Raw genomic sequence first — 20040 nt, forward strand, 5'->3', positions numbered from 1 at the left:
GCATCTTGGACTCTGCACATCTTCATATATACTATATATGTTATATATATATATATATATATGTAGGGAGAAAAAAGTTCAAAAACAGAGACAAGTGACTGCTAAACATGTTCGCTCTGTTTTGTCACGTTTGTTGTACACTCTACCAAATCCTAAAGTTCTCATCGTATGCATGCTGCAGCTTCTAAATAAAAATACTTAAAGGGACCAGCGAGTGTAGAGGAAAAAAACTCTCCATGTCCAATCCTTCATCTATAAAAATCAACAATATTAGGTACTCTAATGCAGCACTGTTTGATGATGTCAGCTTAGGGTTTGAAATGCAGTGTAACATCATTCCCCGAATGTTCACTTGAACAGATTAGGAATATTAAGAGTCATTCAGCAGTTATTTACCATCCTGAATATGCAGATGAACCAGAGTCCAGATTATCAATGAAGCTATCAATTTTAGTTAAAGACAATGACACGGGTAACAACACTATTGGCAATCTAAACTGCAAATAATGTAAATAAATGGGACATATAGTTACCTACATCGCCTATTAGTTCACTGCATTTCTTGGCAAACTCTATATTTTTGTCTTCAATAACAGGGTTAGGGAAGATCTGTAAAGAAACCAGAAATATATTCCACGATCAGCCCAAAGAAGTGAAATAACGGGATGCCGCTCTTTTCACGGGTGCACCTGCACTCAGTACCTTTACGTCGTCATTGCTCTCATCTTCCCGGGTGTCTCTGATGGCTCGCACCCGCAGAACACTTCCGATTAGCTGCTAGCAAGCAGTCCAGGCTACGAATGTCTAGCTCCTACGGAGCGCCTAAGGTCACTTCAGAGGGGGGTCCCTTCTCGAAATGTCACTTTTCCAAGGCCCCTTCTTTATTTAGATAGGACTCAACCTCCCTTATCTGAAAGCCAGCTCGAGTGATCACAAAGGCAACAAACTTATTCCAGCCGAAGTAGATACAATATATTTAGATCAGTTCCTAAACTGAGTAGTTCGTACATTATTTATGGCAAACAACAGCATCCTTTGGTATAACTTGGGCGATGAGAACTTCTAAAACGGTGTAAACTGTTCGTGAAATAACAAAGATAAGCGGTGACTTCTGAAAGGTGCGTGGCACGCTGCCCAGCCAGGAGTTATCCCTGGCACAAAGCCTGTTATCACAGGGGCTCTGCGAACAAAGGCCAAATATGGCATTCTTCGGAGATGCTGGCTACTAGGGAGCGTATCTCGCCTCGCTGAGGCAAACCAGTGCTACACCCTGCCACCGTGGCCGTACTACCAAGGGAGGTCAAATTCCTAACTGGACTGCTTCCGTTAAACAACATGATTTGCTATAATCCTGCCACATAGAGGTCATTTCAGGACTGGAAGGAGACATGACTAACTTTAAGAATGAAGGCGGTATGAGGTGGCACCTGCTTGTAATTCGCCTCACCGTTGTTCTCTCTGCTCTGAGAAGGCTGCCGTAAACCACTTCGCCTCTTGTGCTGTCTCTGCCTCCCACTGTGAATTGTGAAAACGCCACTGTTTTGTCTTGCATGCGTACGATGTAATGCATCGCGCGAATGCTAGACAAAGAGTGTGAATTGACCCACCAATCTCATGCCATAGAAGCATTTCTTAATGCAATAGGACGCGTTTTTACGCGAATCCTATTGCATTGGAAATGGGATGGTGGGGGTCCAGGAAGGCACGAACGGGATTAGAGGGGGGGAGCTGAGGAAGGGGGCGAAAAGTCATGGACTGCAGGAGGGGGCTGGGGGGACACGGGGGCAAAAATAGTTGTGGAGTAAAGGGGCCAATAGCCAGGGAAGGATATAAATGACAACATGGCCACCAGGAGGAGCAACTAACAACCGGAAAACGAGCCAAAATGCAGCATTTAAGATTGAAGCCAATGAAAAACATAGACAGAAAGTGGCGGAGTTTCCCCCCACAATACTGTATAGAGCATTTCTCGACGAGACAGTGCATGCGCTGTCTAGCCGAGACCTAATGAGTGGCTACCTTCGAGTGCTTGTTGCATGCTGCAAAATGCAGCGATACTCCAAGGTAATGACATAGGATTATGATTAATTGTTAGACAGAAATAGGAGTGCAAAGATCAGGCTTTCATCTTCTATTGAAAATGTTGGAAAGGATTAACTATATCATGTGATGACTCAACATTTCTGGGCTAGGGCTCTATAACCTAAGGCCAGCAGTGCATGTTTAGATGGTCATAGCTGTATATTGTTAAAATGCTCGACTGGTGATTCATTTAAACACCTGTTGCTTTTACTTATGAAACGTTCCAGACTCCCAGAAAGAGCAAGCTTTGATTCTGTTCTATCTGCAGTATTTCAGAATGGAGCTGATGCATGCAGAGAAGCAGAGAAAGGAGAAGGTAGAAATCGAGCAGGCAAAGATGGATGTGGTAAGAAATCTCAATGTCTTATTATTTGTTCTTTATGACTTTAAAGGTCTGGAGAAAACCGAACAGGACTAATCTTCCTATTTTTATAATACAGCAGAGCACTGTTTTAACTTTCTGAGATAGATAGAAAACAGCATGTTTTGTTAGAGTCCCTATATGTCATATTGTCTTTCAGAGTTGTATAGATTTGAAACCAGCGTGTGTTTTTGCAAATGTGTCTTGACTCGGAGAAAAGAAAATCATGGATATTGCTGTGCATTCAGTCTGCTTAAAATTACTGTATCATGACTAAATCAATATTTTTTCAGAATTGTGAAGCTGAAAAGAACTTGTTGCAAATGGAATGGTTAGAGGGGGAAAAACAAGCATTGGCATAGCCAATAGGTTTCGCCTTCGGGACCTTAAAAGTGTTTAGGCAGAGCAATAGCCTTTGCCAATGTCTTAAACCTATAGTGTAGAGCATTGTGGCTGCTGTGCAGCATGTTGAAACATTTTTAATAAACAAGTTTTCTAAACTTTGGTTACGTTATAAATATATAACCAGCAAGACAATATGTACAATTGAACGGCCCTATCAAAAAAGAATTAACATAAAAAAAGACTTCAAGTCTTTTTTCACCTGGTCATGCTGGCAACTTCTTCCTGCCTGTTGTAATGCTTGTTATTGTTTATTTTTGTTATTGAGTTGGGTGGGTTGGGGGGGGGGGGGCATAAACAACGGGATGGTGGAAGTTGGCAACAAGTACCTGAATTACCACATGAGCAGCGGTCAGATTTTAGGGGAGAATCAACAGATTCCAGATACCAAGGTGAGGTGGTGGTGTGCTGTTGTGGGGGTGATGCTGAGGTGGTGGTGTGCTGATGTAGAGGTGATGCTGAGGTGGTTGTGTGCTGATGCAGGGGTGATGCTGAATATGTGTGTGGTGCTGAGTCATGCTGTGGTGCTGAGTCATGCTGAGGTGGTGGTGCTGCTGCACTGGTGCTCAGGTGGTACTGAGTAATGCTGAGTTGGTGCTGAATTGCTGCTGAGGTGTGGCTGCGCTTGAGGTGGGTTTGCACTTGTGGTGGTGCTGCGATGGTGCTAATGTGGTGCTGCGCTGGTGCTAAGATGGTGTGTGCTGATCCTGAGGTGGCATGGATGTGCTCTGGAAAGGGGAGCTTTGTAGCAAAATAGGAAGCTCAGATAGAAATAGCAGCTGAGGTTGGGCGAGAAAGAAAAGCTGGAGTTGTGAGGGGAAAGAAGAACTAGGCTGAAGAAGAATGAGGGCAGATAGGGAGGGAGTAGAGTGTACCTGGAGTTAAGAAATGCGGGTCTCAAGAAGGGAGCTGATCGAAAGGAAACTGAGCCCTATTCAGAGGGGGAATGAGAGCTAGGTGGTGACATTGAGTAGTGTTCCCACTGTCTGACTCATCTGCGATTCATTGGTGATATTCATAGCACCCTATGATATCCCTGAATCGCCTTCGTTCGAAGCATATGAGCTGCAGATTCTACACTTTGCATTAGAACGCCACCTGGTGTTGGGCTCGGATGATTGAATGTTGTTGTCTTGGAAGAAGTCTTTGTAGTCATGAGATAGGTGACTCCTCCCTTGGACGATAGTGCGCATGGAAAATCTACATTTCAAAGACTTCAACGCGCAAAAACTTCTAAACAAACTTTAACTAATATACATAGACTTGACCTCATCACTTCGATTCCGGTCGTCGACGCGGGCCGTTGGGCCTACCCACGTAGTGAGGCCTACAACTCATGGAAAGGACACCATTCAAGAAATGCCCCGTGTGTGGAGCAAAATTTCCACACAGCGACCATCACGAGTTGTGTAACCTGTGTTTATCACCTGAACACGACGAGTCCAGCTGCACAGCTTGTGCGTCCTTTCGATCCAAGAAGACCATTCGAGATCACAGGGCCCGTCGACGTGACATGCAGAGATCAGCTCCGGAACCGATGGATATCGTCGAAGAAGGTCCATGTGTCCCCGAGGAAGATTCCAATATTCTCCAGATCGTGTCGGAGGCAGACGACTCCGATAACTCCATACCATCAGGTCAACGGGTGAGTACGACTGCCCCTACCCTAGCCCCAACCCATAAACCAAAGGCTAAGGTCAAAACTCCGCCTGTGGGCCCAGTTGAGACCGAGACATTGCTTCGAAAGACCCGCCATCGAATCCGGCTCCAAAGAAAATATTAAAGCCTTCTGGTAGCTCCATACCGAGTTAACAGCACGTTCCGATACTACCAGCTCCCTCGGTACCGAAATCGAAAGAAGTCCCGGTTCCGAAAAAAACTCAAAAACCGTCGACTCCTACACAAAAGACTGCACCGAAACCAATGAAGCCTGCTTCGACCCCAAAATCTTCGGTGCCGAAACCCACAAAGCCTGATTCCGATGCCTCCACGCCCTCGAACCAGGCCTCGACTCCGAAAACAATACCTTTGGTGCTAAAAAGTACACCAAAGGACTATACAACAACTCCTAAGGCTAAAGACAAGCAAAAACCACGCCCGGAGCTGAAAAAATCGGCACCAAAAGCCATTTCTCAAGAAGAAGAGCTTTTTACACCTCATCCTTTGCAAAAAAGAATATACATAGATCCAGAAACAGGACATGTTTCCACCACACCACACAGGAAGAGGAAGTCAGATACAGCACCTACACGTCCAGTGCCTGTCAAGAAGGACTCTGCCACATCTCCTATGCACCCTTTTTCTCCTGTATCTCCTTGTCCTGCTCTCCCTTTAAACATTTCACCACAAAATTCTCCTCCTCATTCTGCACAACATACACCTCCTCATTTTTTTGGGGGGAATATATTTTATTGGTTTCTACAGTCGATCGGTCATTACATTGATATGCAGTGTTAGAAAAAGGAATAATTCACATACATTGCATAGTAATGGTATAATATGATAATACAATGACAGCGTTAATCAAAACAGTCCTTGTGTATACCAGTTTGTGTATCAAAAATGCTAGGACAACATAGATAGGTAATATAGCAGCAATGGACGTGATAACACTCAGTATGCAGAGCAATGCATCCTCAGGATGTTGTGAGGCAAGGTTTAGTGGGAGGTAACATGTTCTAGTGGCTCTGTTTTGTGTTCACATATTTCCTGAGATACAGTGCGTGGAAGTACCAGATGCGGTGTGTGATCCGGAGTTCCGATTGTCGGACGTAGACAGTCCACCAATGCAATATATCCAATATTTGAGCAAATATGGCAGTGATATCCACCAACGTAACTTCCAAACAAGACCATTGGGGACAAAAGGTCAAACAGTGCAAAAACAGGGGAAAGAGATAGAGTCTCTAGCGCCACGATGTGATTTCTGAGGAGGGCAGAAATAAAAGAAAAAAGCGGTCGAATAGGTTGTGTCAATAGGATTGTAGTGTCGTGAGGCGGGTCAGCGTGCAGGTGTGAAGGCAAGAGCCCGGGTCCGAGATCTGTATGACAAGTGTATGTTGTAAGTGTCACTCAGTTTGGCGGGGGGAGGCTGATCTAACAATTTCTAGGAGGTGCCAAGGTGTTAACAGTAAGGGCACACAGGTGCCAGGGAGACAGCACGGCCCAGCTGTACAGCAATGTCACATCTCATAGATGTACGCCGCTCCCAGCGTGTTACCCTTTAAGTGAGTCCCCGTTCCAAGCTTGCCTGTTGGAAGGATCTCAGTGTTTCATCCCAGATTTGCGCAATTGGAAACTTCCGTAAGCCCGCTGTTTCCTCTCGGTGCAGTGTGATACTTTCAGCTCTCGCCCAGTTAATGAAGGAAGTGCACCAGTAGTTAGCGAGTGGGGGTGCACCTTTTTTCCAATGTTTGGTGAGCATGCGTTTGGCAGTGATGAGTCCTAAGTCCCAGAATCTAGTCAGCACTTTATTCAATTTAGTTCTCTTATACAACCCCAGGATGCAGGCCTCCCATGTATGTGGTAAACCCGCGCCAGCGCTTCGTGTCAATAGGGTTGTCACCTCATCCCAATATGTGGCAAGAGTGGGGCAGTTCCAGAGCATATGTAAAATGTCCGCACCAACGAAAGTACATCGGGGGCAGGTAGCAGTGGTAATTGAGAAATACTTGTTAATTTTATCCGGCGACAGATATGCTTGATGTAGGATGTAAAACTGTATAATTTTAAAACGGGAATTATGTGGGATGTGTGCAGGGCTAGCCAGCACCATCGCCCATTCCTTGTCTGTCTATCCCCTCCCTCGGGATGTTTCCCATTTATCTCGTAATGGTTGTGTGGAGCGCTGCGTGTGCATGAGAAGGGCCTGTGCGAGCCAGTGGATAATATGGGAGCCGTTACCCATGACATGTAAGTATTGTATAAGATGATGCATTGGTAATTCCTCATGTGTGTCACCCCAGGAGTCTGTGTACATGCGCAATATTGATGCGTGCAGGAGAAATTGTCCGGCGGGTAGGCCCGTGCTCCTCGTTAGTTCTCCAACAGGAAGTAGGGTTCCATCTGTATAGAAATCTCCTAGGGTTTCCACACCAGCCTCCACCCATGTCTCCAGCAGAGCCGGTGTCGCCACTCCACCTCGCCTGGGGGTGCCCAGCAGGGGGAGCGCCGGAGCATAAGGCTTCACCTCTCGGGTCAGTTTCAGTCTGCGCAGGAAGCATCTGCGAGCCACCGCTACATGTAGTGGTAACGGGCGGGGCCCCTTGGTCAGGGTGTGAAACAATGCGCAAATTTGTGAGTGGGTCCAGACAGTGGTGTCCGTGGCGGTGTCATCCAAATTCCTCCCACCTAGCCAGCATGACACCCACTGCACCTGTGCTGCCAGATAATACAATTCTAAATTGGGGACTACCAAGCCTCCAGCCTCAGTGGGCGCGTAGAGTTTTGTCAACGCAACACGGGGTCTCCCAGTATTCCAAATGAGGTTCCGGATCATAGTGTGTAAGTCGCGGAATATTTGGGCAGGGATAGCGCTATCCGGCTAGGCACATTAAGGGGCAGGGTCTTCCAGAAAGCCATCTGGGCACGTAATAAGAGATTGCGCGCGTCAGGTTTCCCTCCATTATGTCGGACGGGGTCCTGTAAATGTGCATCCCGAGGTATTTAAACGTAGTGGGATACCAGGCGAGCCTCGCATCATTGATGCGGATGTCGCACTCCTGTGTGTCAGGGCTGAACGAGTATACACCGGACTTGGCCCAGTTGACCCGTAGTCCTGACATGTCCTCAAAAGTCTGAAAGATATCTGATAAGGAGCGTGGCACACAAGTGAGGTCACGCACGTAGAGGAGCAGGTCATCAGCATAAAGTGAGACCACATGCAAGCCGTCTGCCAATGGGATCCCCCAGTTTCTCCTCGCGTTCGTAATAACGCCGCGAGGGGCTCTATGGCCAAGGAAAAGAGGAGCGGTGACAGGGGGCATCCCTGTCTAGTTCCTCTTCGCACCCCCACTGCATCCGAAAGCAGCTTGCCCATACTGACGCATACAGTGGGCCTCTGATACAGCAATCCAACCATGTCAACGTATGCGTCTCCCAGGTTGAATTTCTCCAGCACTGCCCTGAGGTATGGCCATTCCACTGAATCAAAGGCTTTCTCAAGGTCCAGTACCAGGCACCCTGATCTCGGCCAGTTGAGCGTGGCACTTTCCTGCACCCTGAAGAGTCGGCGGATATTAGAAGAGGTGCTTTGTGCGGGCACGAAACCATTCTGATCATGATGGACAAGAGTGGAGACTACGGGGGCCAGTCGCTGGGCTAAAATGGAGGTAAAGATTTTGTAATCTGTATTTAACAGGGCAAGTGGTCGGTAAGAGCCCATGTTCGTGTCGTCCCTGCCAGGTTTTAGGATTGAGATGAGATTGACCTTCTCCTCCAGAAGACAATATTGAGTTTGGACACTTAATTAATAGGGCTGCCATCTATCACAATGTAACCATGCATTCAGATGAGGCAGAAGAAGTTTTTTTACTAGACACTTTTGAACAATCACAAAAATCTGTGCAAATACTGCTAATTATTAAAGGAGTCCTTAAACATGCACCAGAAGTATTTAAAGATCCTGTAAGAGCTAGAATTATAAACCCAAGGATAGAGAAAAAGTACAGAGCAGCTTCTCCGGATCCTGCTTACATTAAAGGACAGCTACCCTTAGACTCCCTAGTAGTTTCAAATGCTAGGTAAAGAGCAAATTCCCAAATATCAGGCGAAGCACCACCTCCTGATAAAGAATCAACGATCATAGATGCTTCAGGGAAAAGAATAGCTGCCCAAGCAATGGCGCATTGCTAACACACAAGCCCTCCTCGCAAGATATGACAGGGCTCACTATGATCAGCTAGAGAAGCTCTTACAACATCTACCTGACCAATATAAAGCACAAGCAGATGACCTCATACAAGAGGGTAAGCTTATATCAAATGCCTCCATTAAATGTGCACTAGATGTAGCAGACACTGCATCCAGGGCAATAAACACCAGTGTCCTCCTTAGCGTGGCTACGCATTTCAGGATTTAAGCAAGAGGTACAGACTACTATCTTAAATCAACCATTCAACCAACAAAAATTGTTTGGTCCAGAAGTAGACACAGCTCTTGAAAAAATGAAAAAAGACACTGACACAGCCAAGTCTATGGGAGCTCTGCAGTCTACCCAAGCGAGATCCTCCTTTCGTCGCTCCTTCTATAGAGGAGGCTCCAAACAAGCTGGAGCAGACAATTCAGCTTCCTTTAAGACAAATACACAATCATCCTCTAATAAAGGATACTTTAGAGGGGGCTACAGAGGTAATAACTATCAGGGAAGAGGTCAGGGTAACAACAACAATCGATCCTCTTCCACCACTAAACAGTGACTTCCTTCAGCTCCCCCAACAGCATACCACTCCTGTAGAGGGGAGATTAACACAGTTCCTACCTGTCTGGAATTCCATCACAACAGACAAGTGGGTAAGACAGATTATCCAGTATGGTTACTGCCTAGAGCTTACAGCTACCCCTCCAAATATACCACCCAGACAGCGTCCAATGTCCACAGAACATCTAACGCTGCTCCAACAAGATGTTCTCTCATTGCTACAAAAAGATGCAATAGAGCTAGTTCTGTTGCGACATCAAGGAACAGGGGTCTACTCACTCTACTTCCTAATACCCAAAAAGGATGGGACACTAAGACCAATTCTAGATTCAAGGCCTCTCAATTTGTATAAACACTCAGACCATTTTCACATGGTCACTTTACAACAAGTGCTTCCATTATTGCAATAAGACTATTTCCTCACTACACTTGACCTCAAAGACGCCTACTTTCACATTCCTATACATCTTTCTCACAGGAAGTATCTCAGGTTTGTGATAGGACAACACTATCAATTCAAAGTCCTTCCATTAGGGGTCACAACTGCACCAGGAGTGTTCACAAAGTGCCTAGCAGTAGTAGCAGCACATCTCAGAAGACAACATATCCATGTCTTCCCATACTTAGACGATTGGCTCATAAAAGCCAAGTCATTCAACCAGTGTGTTTAACACACATCTCACACAATTCAGACACTGCACAACTTGGGATTTACAATAAAACACACCAAGTCACATCTACAGCCCTCTCATGTACATCAATACCTAGGGGCTACCATAAACACCAATACAGCTCTAGCTTATCCCAGTCCAGCCAGGATACAGAGCATTCAAACCTTAGTCACAAGGTTTCAAAACCAACACTCTCTCCCAGCCAGAGTGTTCCTTCAATGAATAGGCATGATGGCATCTTGCATTTTCATTGTACCATATGTAAGACTACAAATGCGCCCATTGGAGGAATGTCTAGCACATCAGTGGAATCAGGCACAAGGACAACTAACAGACCTGGTGTTGGTGGACAGCCGCACACATCGCTCTCTGCAGTGGTGGAACACCAACAACTTGTCCAGAGAGCGGCCGTTCCTCGAGCCTGTTCCACAGATAGTAGTGACAACAGACGCATCCCTCACAGGATGGGGAGCACATCTGCTCCACCACACAATACAGGGGAGATGGACCGCTCAACAAAAGGTGCTTCACATCAATCACCTAGAGTTGCTGGCGATTTTCCTGGCACTGAAGTCCTTCCAAGTGCACATATAGAACAAAACTGTCTTAATCCCGACGGACAACATGACAGCCATGTACTACATACAAAAACAAGGAGGCACACATTCCCCATTTGGAGATGGACCTTCCACAAAAAATATATCTGCCTGCAGAACACCTTCCAGGAGTTCAGAATCAAGTAGCCGATCTGTTAAATTGACAGACACAACAGATTCACGAATTGGAACTACATCTGCATATTCTTCAACCATTCTTTCACAAGTGGGGTCATCCAGACTTAGACCTGTTTGCCACACAGGAAAACGCAAAATGCCCAACCTTCGCCGCCAGGTTCCACACCCGCTGTCCAAGGGCAATGCCATATGGATGAACTGGTCAGGCAGATTTGCGTACGCTTTTCCGCCAACCCCACTAATACCACTAGTGGTACGCAAGCTCAGACAACAGTCTCTCAAAATGATCCTGGTAGCTCCCACATGGGCATGTCAACCGTGGTTCACCACACTGCTAGAACTCTCTCTAGTTCCACACCAAAAATGGTCACTCACACCATCCATTCTAATGCAGAACCATGGAGACAACAGGCATCCAGATCCAAGTCAACTGAATTTGGCGATCTGGCTCCTGAAGTCTTAGAGTTTAGTAACCTTAACCTGCCACCAGACTGTATGAATATCATTAAAGAAGCCAGAAGACCTACTACTAGAGCTTGCTATGCTGCTAAATGGAAAAGATGTACTATTTTCTGCAATAATAATCAAATTGATCCTTTAGATGCTTCCATCCAAAATATTATCTGTTACCTTCTCCATTTACAAAGATGTAATCTGGTTTATTCATCTATACGTTTACATCTTGCAGCCATTGCCGCATATCTACAAAACAGACAACATATGTCGTTGTTTAGAGTACCAGCAATATAAGCTTTTATGGAAGGATTAAAAAGAATTATTCCTCCTAGTTTACCACCCTCTCCAGTTTGGAACCTAAACATTGTTCTTACCAGGCTCATGGGACCCCATTTTGAACCTTTACACAAATGTGAACTACAATTTCTCACATGAAAAACAGCTTTCCTCGTTGCTATTACCTCTCTTAGAAGAGTTAGTGAGATTCAAGCTTTCACTATACAAGAACCATTCTTACAATTACACCGTAACAAGGTGGTTCTAAGAACTAATCCTAAATTCCTTCCTAAAGTAATTACTCCTTTTCATCTAAACCAATCTGTTGAGTTACCAGTGTTTTTTCAAAACCCAGACTCTGTAGCAGAGAGAGCTCTACTCACACTAGTTGTCAACAGAGCTCTTCTCTATTACATTGATAGGACCAAGTCCTTTCACAAAACAAAGCAACTATTTCTAGCTTTCTCTCCACCACATAAAGGCAACCCCATTTCTAAATCAGGAATTGCAAGGAGGATTGTTAAATGTATACAAATATGCTATCACAAAGCAAAACACACATTAACAGTTCCTCCTAGAGCGCACTCCACACGCAAACTAGGAGCCTCCATGGCTTTCTTAGGGAACATTCCCCTAGAAGACATCTGCAAGGCAGCAACATGGTCACAACACACACCTTCACTAAACACTATTGTGTTGATGTGCAAGCCAAGCAGCAAGCTGCATAGGCCAAGCTGTCCTTAAAACTCTCTTTCAAACTACTGCAACAGACACGGGTGACCACCGCTAGGGGAGACACTGCTGCACAATCGATGCAAAGTGTAGAATCTGCAGCTCATATGCCTCGAACGGAAAATGCTACTCACCAGTATGCATCTGTTCTTGGCATGTAGAACTGCAGATTTCTACACGCCCTCTGGCCTCCCCGGGACCTGTATCTTTTCCAGTTTTATCTTAATTAGATATACACACATGAACATTCTTTCTTTCTTTCTACTGACTCCATCATTTCCCATCATGGCGAAAAACAATATAAGGATGGAGCCTATGACCATGCGCACTATCGTCCATGGTAGGAGTCACCTATTTCGTGACTACAAAGACTTCTTCCAAGACGACAACAACATACAATCATCCGAGCCCAACACCAGGTGGCGATCTAATGCAAAGTGTAGAAATCTGCAGTTCTACATGCCAAGAACAGATGCATACTGGTAAGTAGCATTTTCAATTTTAGCCTTGAAAGGTTGGCGGCCATGAAAGGGCACGGTGTGCACCTGTGCACAGTGCTCTTACTCACAGTATAAAATGGGCACTGTGCACAGACAGTGGTCCTGCCCATGAAGACCAAAATTACTAAATATATATGTTTCGCTTCTTGCGCACATCAAAACTGTAGTGCCTAAAACCCGTTCTTCTCCGAGACGCTGTCGTGATGTATGTCCTCTCCCATGTGCATTGTCATGGCCCACCCGGATCAGAATCCTCGAGAAGTCTCGGCTGTGCACCCCATGCAGGGTGGGCAGAGGCTGCCACGCTGGTGTACTTGGCGCGATCGTCCTACATGAATGACCCTCTGCAGCGTCCATTGTTACAGATGTTCTCTGGAAGCCGCACAGAGGATGATTACGTCCGGTATTTCCTGGTATTGTTACTCATCTGGAGATTACATTTACTTCTGAACAGAACTGCAGAGACTACTTTTGTACGAGAGCAATCCCGAAAGGAAATTGTGCTCTCCTCACAACATCACCCTTACTCCAAGCCTCCCATCAGAACCCTGTTTCGTATCCATGGGCTGTGCTGAACGTAAGCAGCTTAGCCAGCCTTGGAAAAAACCGAGAGAAACCCCTAGAGAGGCAGCGCGCGACCAAAAAGTGTCTCATGAACGAGGGCTACTGCGTGCTGTTTGTGACCTGTTTGGAATCGAGAGCTCAGCAGCAACAAACTCATCTTTTACTGTTCAGCCCGGCATAAATTTTACCTCATATTTTCCATGCTGAACTGGACATTGCTGTCTCTGAGAGGAATGACAAGACCACCATGCTTAGTCCGAATATTGGGTGGTTATTGAAAATAACCAGGTGAATTGTGAAATAAGTAAGAGGACTAGATCAAAAAGAAAAGATGGTTTTGTGATAATTTGGGTACCAATAAAGGAAAGGCTAGTAAAATACATAAAGGCAAGTGAAATACATTAAAGCATGTCAAATACATGCGCAGTAACCTTTTTTTCTTCCTTATTATCCAATAAAGAAGATAAAAGGGAAGATAAACAAGATCGGGAGTGGTGCGAGTTTGCGCGCCCGCTGTAAGAAATGCAGCTGCCATTGAAACCTGATGCAGAACAGATGCCACCCTGCACGCTCCCGGGACCCCTAGGCCATGGGAGTGCAAGTTTTGAGGAGAGGCGGGACAAGCACCCGTCTTTTGCCATTTGCATGCTTTCTTTTGTGGAAGCCTTACGCAATGGCCAATCAAATGCGTGGCAGTACAAAAAAACACAAGGAAAAGCTCTGGGAGTTGGAAGTCCTTACAATAAGCCTCGCAGTGCAGCGCATGCTCGCTGGCTCAGGCGAGACCTAAAAAGGGCATAACCCATCCACAAGGAAACATACAGTAACACTTAATCTTCAAAAAGATTCTTCCATTAGATTTTTTTTTTTAGATATCTCTTTATTAGTGTTTTTAATATTTGAATACAGCTTAAACACAGGCATCACCAAGCGTATAATAGAGTACCAAGTACAGTAATTACATAGTTAATTGCCACTATCTTTGTTCTGTAACCCTTGTTCAATCATGTTTCTGACTCTGGCATCTACATGCAACATAATACCTTGGTTTCATATCATATTCAACTATGCATTCCTGTTTTAACACTGTGTTGTATTTACTGTGGGGAAGTTGCAGGTATTTATTCATTTTATAGCTATATCTTATATTATAGTGATAAACAAACTTGATTTTATCTGGGAAACCAGTTAACTTAATTGTATCCAGTGGTATCTCCTAACTACTGTATTTTGTCTGTGCAACTTCACCTTGTGCACAGCTTGCTAGGTCTCGCCTGAGCCAGCGCATGCGCTGCTCTGGCGAAACATATAGTGAGTGAGCTTCAGAAAATGCTACCACACGCTTTTGCTTGTCGCGGCCTAGAGCTTGTGGTTACGCGCGCGGGCTTACGAGCACAGGCGCCATATCGCGGGCACCCTTACAGCCCAACAATCACTTTCATGGCTGCGTCACTTGCACCGCCAATGCTTTTTTACACCAGACCTTCGCTGGCTTGTTTTTTGTCCCGTGTGCCAATCTACTTCTTCCAGAGTATCATTGCTCGCACCACCTCCCTCCCTCCCTACCTCGCGGAACCTTTTGAGAGCCGCTTTGGCGGGTGTATACGGGCTGCTATGGCCATGAAGAGGATTCAGAAGGTGAGAGTGGATTCAGGGTAGAGGAGCGTTTCAGGAATCCTGCTGTCGTCAGTCGTTTGCCATCATTGCACGCACTAATGTTTTGGTCTGAATGAGAACTATCCCACATGAATCAGTCTGCCCTCTTTCCCTGTTTAGTAATCATTGACCTCCGGGGAACACAGTCTGTCCCTCTTATGAATCAGTGTAATTGCGTGTTACTTCCGCTGCAAAGATCACTGTTTCTAATTTCAATGAGGACACGTTACATTGTTCTGCTTTGTCTGACCCCCCCCCCCTTCAGGAATTACTTTCTCCCTTGCCTGTGGGTCTCTATCTCATACACTCCTTGATCACTGCCCATCACCCAACCTGTTATCTCTGGACCTTTACATTTTAACTAGCTGACGTCAAGCTTCCCCAGGCATGACTCACTACAAACTCCCAGCGGTCCAAGTTTCACAGTCTTCCCCATGCCCCCTTTCCCTTAGGGTTTACTGATTCCACCACAGATTAATGCCTGACAGACCTATCCTCTCCCTAGATTACTTTGACGTGGTCTTCCTGATGCTCATCAAACAACACTCTTTCTCATTGGATTGCCACCCTCTACTTTTCCAATGAAATCATTATTTGATGGACTCCTGTCTGTAAATCACTTCGGATGGACGTCTAACTGTCTTCTTTTTAGGTCACAATCAGACTGCCCTCCCTCCCCCACTATATCATTCCTGACTGACATTCCCTTTTACCCCTGTCTAGTAAGTCTTCCCCTCTAGGTCACTAGCCATCCAATAGGTCTCTCCCAGAATACTTAACTGATTTTTTTTTTTTGCGCCTCCAGCCTTCAATTCTTATCTGACAACATCACCCTGTAATCAATATTTAGATCACAGCCTATCCCTTTCTCCCATGAAGCACTGTCCCCTCTATTCTAGTACTCGTGGTGATCTGCTAGTAGCCACATTGTAGATCTGGTCTTAAGTGACATTCTGTTTCTTCTATGTTTTGCTCACCAGTCTCGAAAAGACATCTTGCTCCTCTTTGGCCCACCCTTATTCTGGCTGTTATATTGCAGCTTCCACTTTGTGAAGCACCAAAATAGCCCTACTCTTTCACCTTCCTTCAACACGGATCCCTCACAGGTAGCCTCTATGTTGGCACTTTCTGGCAGTCCCTACCGCTAATCCTTGGTTGACTGTTGCTTCTTTTCAGTCCTGTCAAGTATCACGCTTCAGGTGTGACTCTTAACGCATTTCAGTGTGGTGGTCCGCATCAACGCACTGAAATGCATTGTCACGCATTTATAGCCCCTCCTCTCCGTGACTGAGCCTGCTAAATGAGCACCACACGGAGAGTAAAGCGCTTAACTGGCAGCGCGTCTATGCACTGCTTGCAGGAGGGTTGGGTGGGGGCTGGCTCGCTCTGTGCGTTCTGGACCTGCTACAAATGTAACTTTCACATCATCTCGGCCGTGGCGCGGCAAGTCGAGATTCACTGATTGACGACGTCGCGAGAGTCAGTAAACACGAGCACTAATTTGTCCAATCGCAGCTAGAGTGCGGGGGCACTGTTTAAGAGTTTTGCATTTTGAGCCACCGTGCAGACGACGGGAGACTGCTGCCTTCACCACATTGTGTCATGCTGCCCAAATCGGGGCCTAGCGGGCATAATGGGTGCCTTACCCGCAGGTATCTGATCGGCGCTCTACATTGTGCAGTCCAGTGCAGACCGGAGTCATGAATATGGCACTGCAGCGCGAGTTTAGTCCTCTTCTGGACCACAATCGTGCTGCCCAGTGCAGCCCAGAGCATGTCACAGCCTGCTCTTACAGTTCCGTGACCGTCAGGTGCTCCTGACTCAAAAGTGCCACTCTCTGACTCTTGACCTTTTAACTTCTTCATAAGAACTTTTAAAATGGTTGACTGCTAAGCCATTTGTGCCCAATAATACGCTAGTTGTTCCTTTATTTCTGCAGGGTGAGTCAGAAAAGCAAAGTGCTACAAATCTTTCAAGCCTCAGCGGGTGGTTTGGTCCTTGGCAGAGCAGCCCTTTCTATTGATTCTAAGCCCATACCGTACGATGTTCTTCTAGTGAATGCATAAAGTCTTCTGTAAACGGGCAACAGTTGAATTTCTGGGATGAACATACGTCTCAAATGAGAATAACATTACACCAAATTGTTGTCACAGCACTTCGTGAACAAATTTCTGGAACTTTCTAGGAAACATTGTTAGCCCCTTTAGAACAAGCCAATATTTTTAGTGACAAACTAAATTCAAGCAATCGCCAACAGTATGCCACCCAATTACTTACTGGTCGTTCCGTGCAAATTACTTACTCCTCCACACTCAGTCTCACGTGACCTGGTCCAGACTCACACTGTCTGTACTGCGCAGTCTCGGACGCTCACTCCCTTCCTTTCCTCATGCACACCTTTCTCACTCGCCGTCCCCACACCGTGGTGCTTTCTCCGCTACAGTTTCCCTCCCCAGAGGAGTCACTCGTCTTCTTTGTGACAGATTACCGACTCTTCACCCTCTCACCTACCGTTAATGTTCTCATTGGTCTCTCGGACTCTCCTGCTCGCTCCTCTGTGATCGCTGCTCCTTTCCTCCCCTCTCCCACTTCTGTATTTTCATTTGGCTCTCCCTTCCTCACATTTGGCACGTTTCCCCTTTCTCCCACACCTCCTGGCATTGCTATATCTTCCCTAGTTTCCCCTCTTTCACGTTAGCCCATTTGTAGGGCTTTCTCTGCATGTCTCACTCGTTCTCTCTTCTGTCATTTCTTTTCCACGTATCTCTCCTTCCTCTGCATTGTCCATCTCGCCAAGTCTCCCCTCTCTTTCATCTCTCTCTGACATCTTCATTTCTCTCGTCGTCTCTTTCTCTGTCCTGCTCCTCAGTCCTACTCTCTCTCATTTGTTTTCTACTTTGTGGTCTCTCTTCTGTCTCTCCTTCCAGCTAGTTCTGTATTTTTGTTTATTCATCTCCCCCTCTTGTATTGATGTCCACCCATCTCTCTTCGTCTTTGTCTCTTCCTGCGACTTTTATTGTGCCTGCTCCCGTACTTCACATCCTTGTCAGTTTCTTCCCCACCCTCCCCATATCCTGCTCTGCAGTCACTACTAATCTGTCTGAAGTCTGCACAAAGTTGTAAGTTAGTGTCACTGAGCCACCTTCTTCCATATGAATTATTCTAGTTCTTGTGGAGGGTGTGTCATCATTCAGCCGTTACTGTAAGTAAAGATATAGCTGAGATCATCTGCATAATTGCAGTCCCTACCAATCTGCACTAAATTGAGTTCAGCGTGAGTTGGTGAGGCTGGCTCAGGCTCCTCACTGGGGTCTCTCGCATGTTTCATTCCATGTGTCGTGCTGTTCATGTTTCATTGTCTACCATTCGGAAGTTTCAATGCATGGCAGTCTCTTTTCAATATATGGCACATTCGCATTTCAGTACACTCCTTTCATAGGTTTAGTTGCATGCCATTCTGGTTCCAATGCATGGTATTCATGTGCTTCTTTAATTCTCTATCATTCACGCTCCACTGGATGTCAACCACGTTTTTAGTGTATGTCATTAACATGAGGCAAGTGAATGTCATGTTCACTTTTCAGTGAAAAAGTCAGAATAACCTGCATATCTGAAGTATTTCAATTACTTCACCTACTTGTTTTAGTTGCATGACGTGCAGTAATGTAATTAATTGCCAGGGAGAAGCCAGGAGGCCCGGTCGGCGCAGGCTGGCTAAGGCAGGATCTGTTTAGTTGTTATTGCCTACACATTTGTTTAACAGTACTTACAAGGGTACTAGGTTAGCGCCCTTTCATTTCTGGTGCTTTGCAGACATTTTAAGATCTTCTTGGAGTTTCTCGTTGTTCAAATGGGTGTTATTTCTGATATTTATATGTTTCCCTCGTCCTCATTGCTCGATTTTTGCTTGCGAGAACGTGTCACTCGTCGTTAAATGCCACTCATAATTACACTTAAATTATGAAAATGTCACACATAAGCAATCTAAAACCTTGGCAGCTATGTCTTTTAGATCGCCATTTAGTAGGCCAACTCTTCACAGTCAGATGCACCACAATCTGAGCGCCCACACTAATGGCGAAAGGCTACTCTTTGAGGTCAGATCTCTACAGGACTCGAAGCTTTAATAGTGAGTAGCAACTATCATGTTGCAACCTATGAGATCAGCCATCGTTTTGGCATTGGGTCATATAAGGTCAAGTGTAGTTCTGATTACAGTTCAAGTTGTTAATATTGCGATGATGTACGAAGCAGACAAACGTCTCTAAAGTAGTTGATTTGAGTTATTGCTATTGTGGTTGATTTAAGCAGTCTCCAGTTGGGAGCGCTATGTTTTCTGCCGGTGTCTCTAAAGTGACCTGTCCTAAGAGTTGGGAGCTCACCACTAGACAAACATGTTGCTTTTTTGTTAACAGTATTTAAAGGAATATTTTTTGCTCCTTCCATCTACCCTCGGACTACCTCGTGCCAGTGTATGATGGCATTGCGACATGCTTTATTTTCTTGTTTTTTTAAAATCTTTATTTCAGACTGCTCAGTATTCCACTTATCGCATCATTTTCATCAAGTGTACAATACAGCCATTTTTTAACTACTTTTCTCCCCAACTTAACTCTGTCTGCCATTAAACATTACAGCTTGATCCTTGTCATTTCTTATCTTATAGTAATAAAACTTTGAATTCACATTTGTTAAAAGGAAATCTATTTGTAGTCCGTACATGTCCAATATTCAGACATCATGATGCAGGATTTCTTGTCCGACAAGCTGGACTACAGTAAATAAGAATAAGCCGATCTCTTAAACCGTCCCTCTTCTTGTAACCCTCCCACCCCTCCCCGTACGTCTCCTGATCAAACTAGTTCAAAGGGAATAACACTTCTGAACCTGTCTATTAAACCGATGAGGCCCACAATGAAGAGTCTTTAAAAGCAAAATCTGTGCGTTCGCGGGTGCTTGTGCTACCACTCCATCACGCTAACACTTCCTACCGCCCACCCATTTTCACACTCCGTCTGTCTGTGACGTTAACAATTCCATCTCTTCCAGCTCCAACATCATGACTTCCCATTCTTGTGCTATCGGATGTTTCCTGTGCCCTTTCTCCTCCTCCCGTCTCAAGACTGCTCCTTCCGCCTTACCCCATCTCAACAGATCAGATTGCCATACTGCTATTCCAGGAGGTCTG

At 45.5% G+C, this 20040-nt stretch overlaps 1 protein-coding gene across 1 annotated transcript in view; it reads left to right on the forward strand.

Annotated features, from left to right (window-relative positions):
• Nucleotides 1–20040, forward strand: part of UTP6 (UTP6 small subunit processome component) — a 428027-nt gene that overhangs the window by 97146 nt on the left and 310841 nt on the right. Inside the window, exon 8 of the mRNA XM_078654392.1 lies at nucleotides 2351–2428. Within this exon, the coding sequence (XP_078510518.1) occupies nucleotides 2351–2428 (78 nt within the window). The remainder of the gene's footprint in view (nucleotides 1–2350; nucleotides 2429–20040) is intronic.

Source organism: Lissotriton helveticus, chromosome 7 (assembly GCF_964261635.1).
Source record: "Lissotriton helveticus chromosome 7, aLisHel1.1, whole genome shotgun sequence".
Classification (NCBI taxonomy): domain Eukaryota; kingdom Metazoa; phylum Chordata; class Amphibia; order Caudata; family Salamandridae; genus Lissotriton; species Lissotriton helveticus.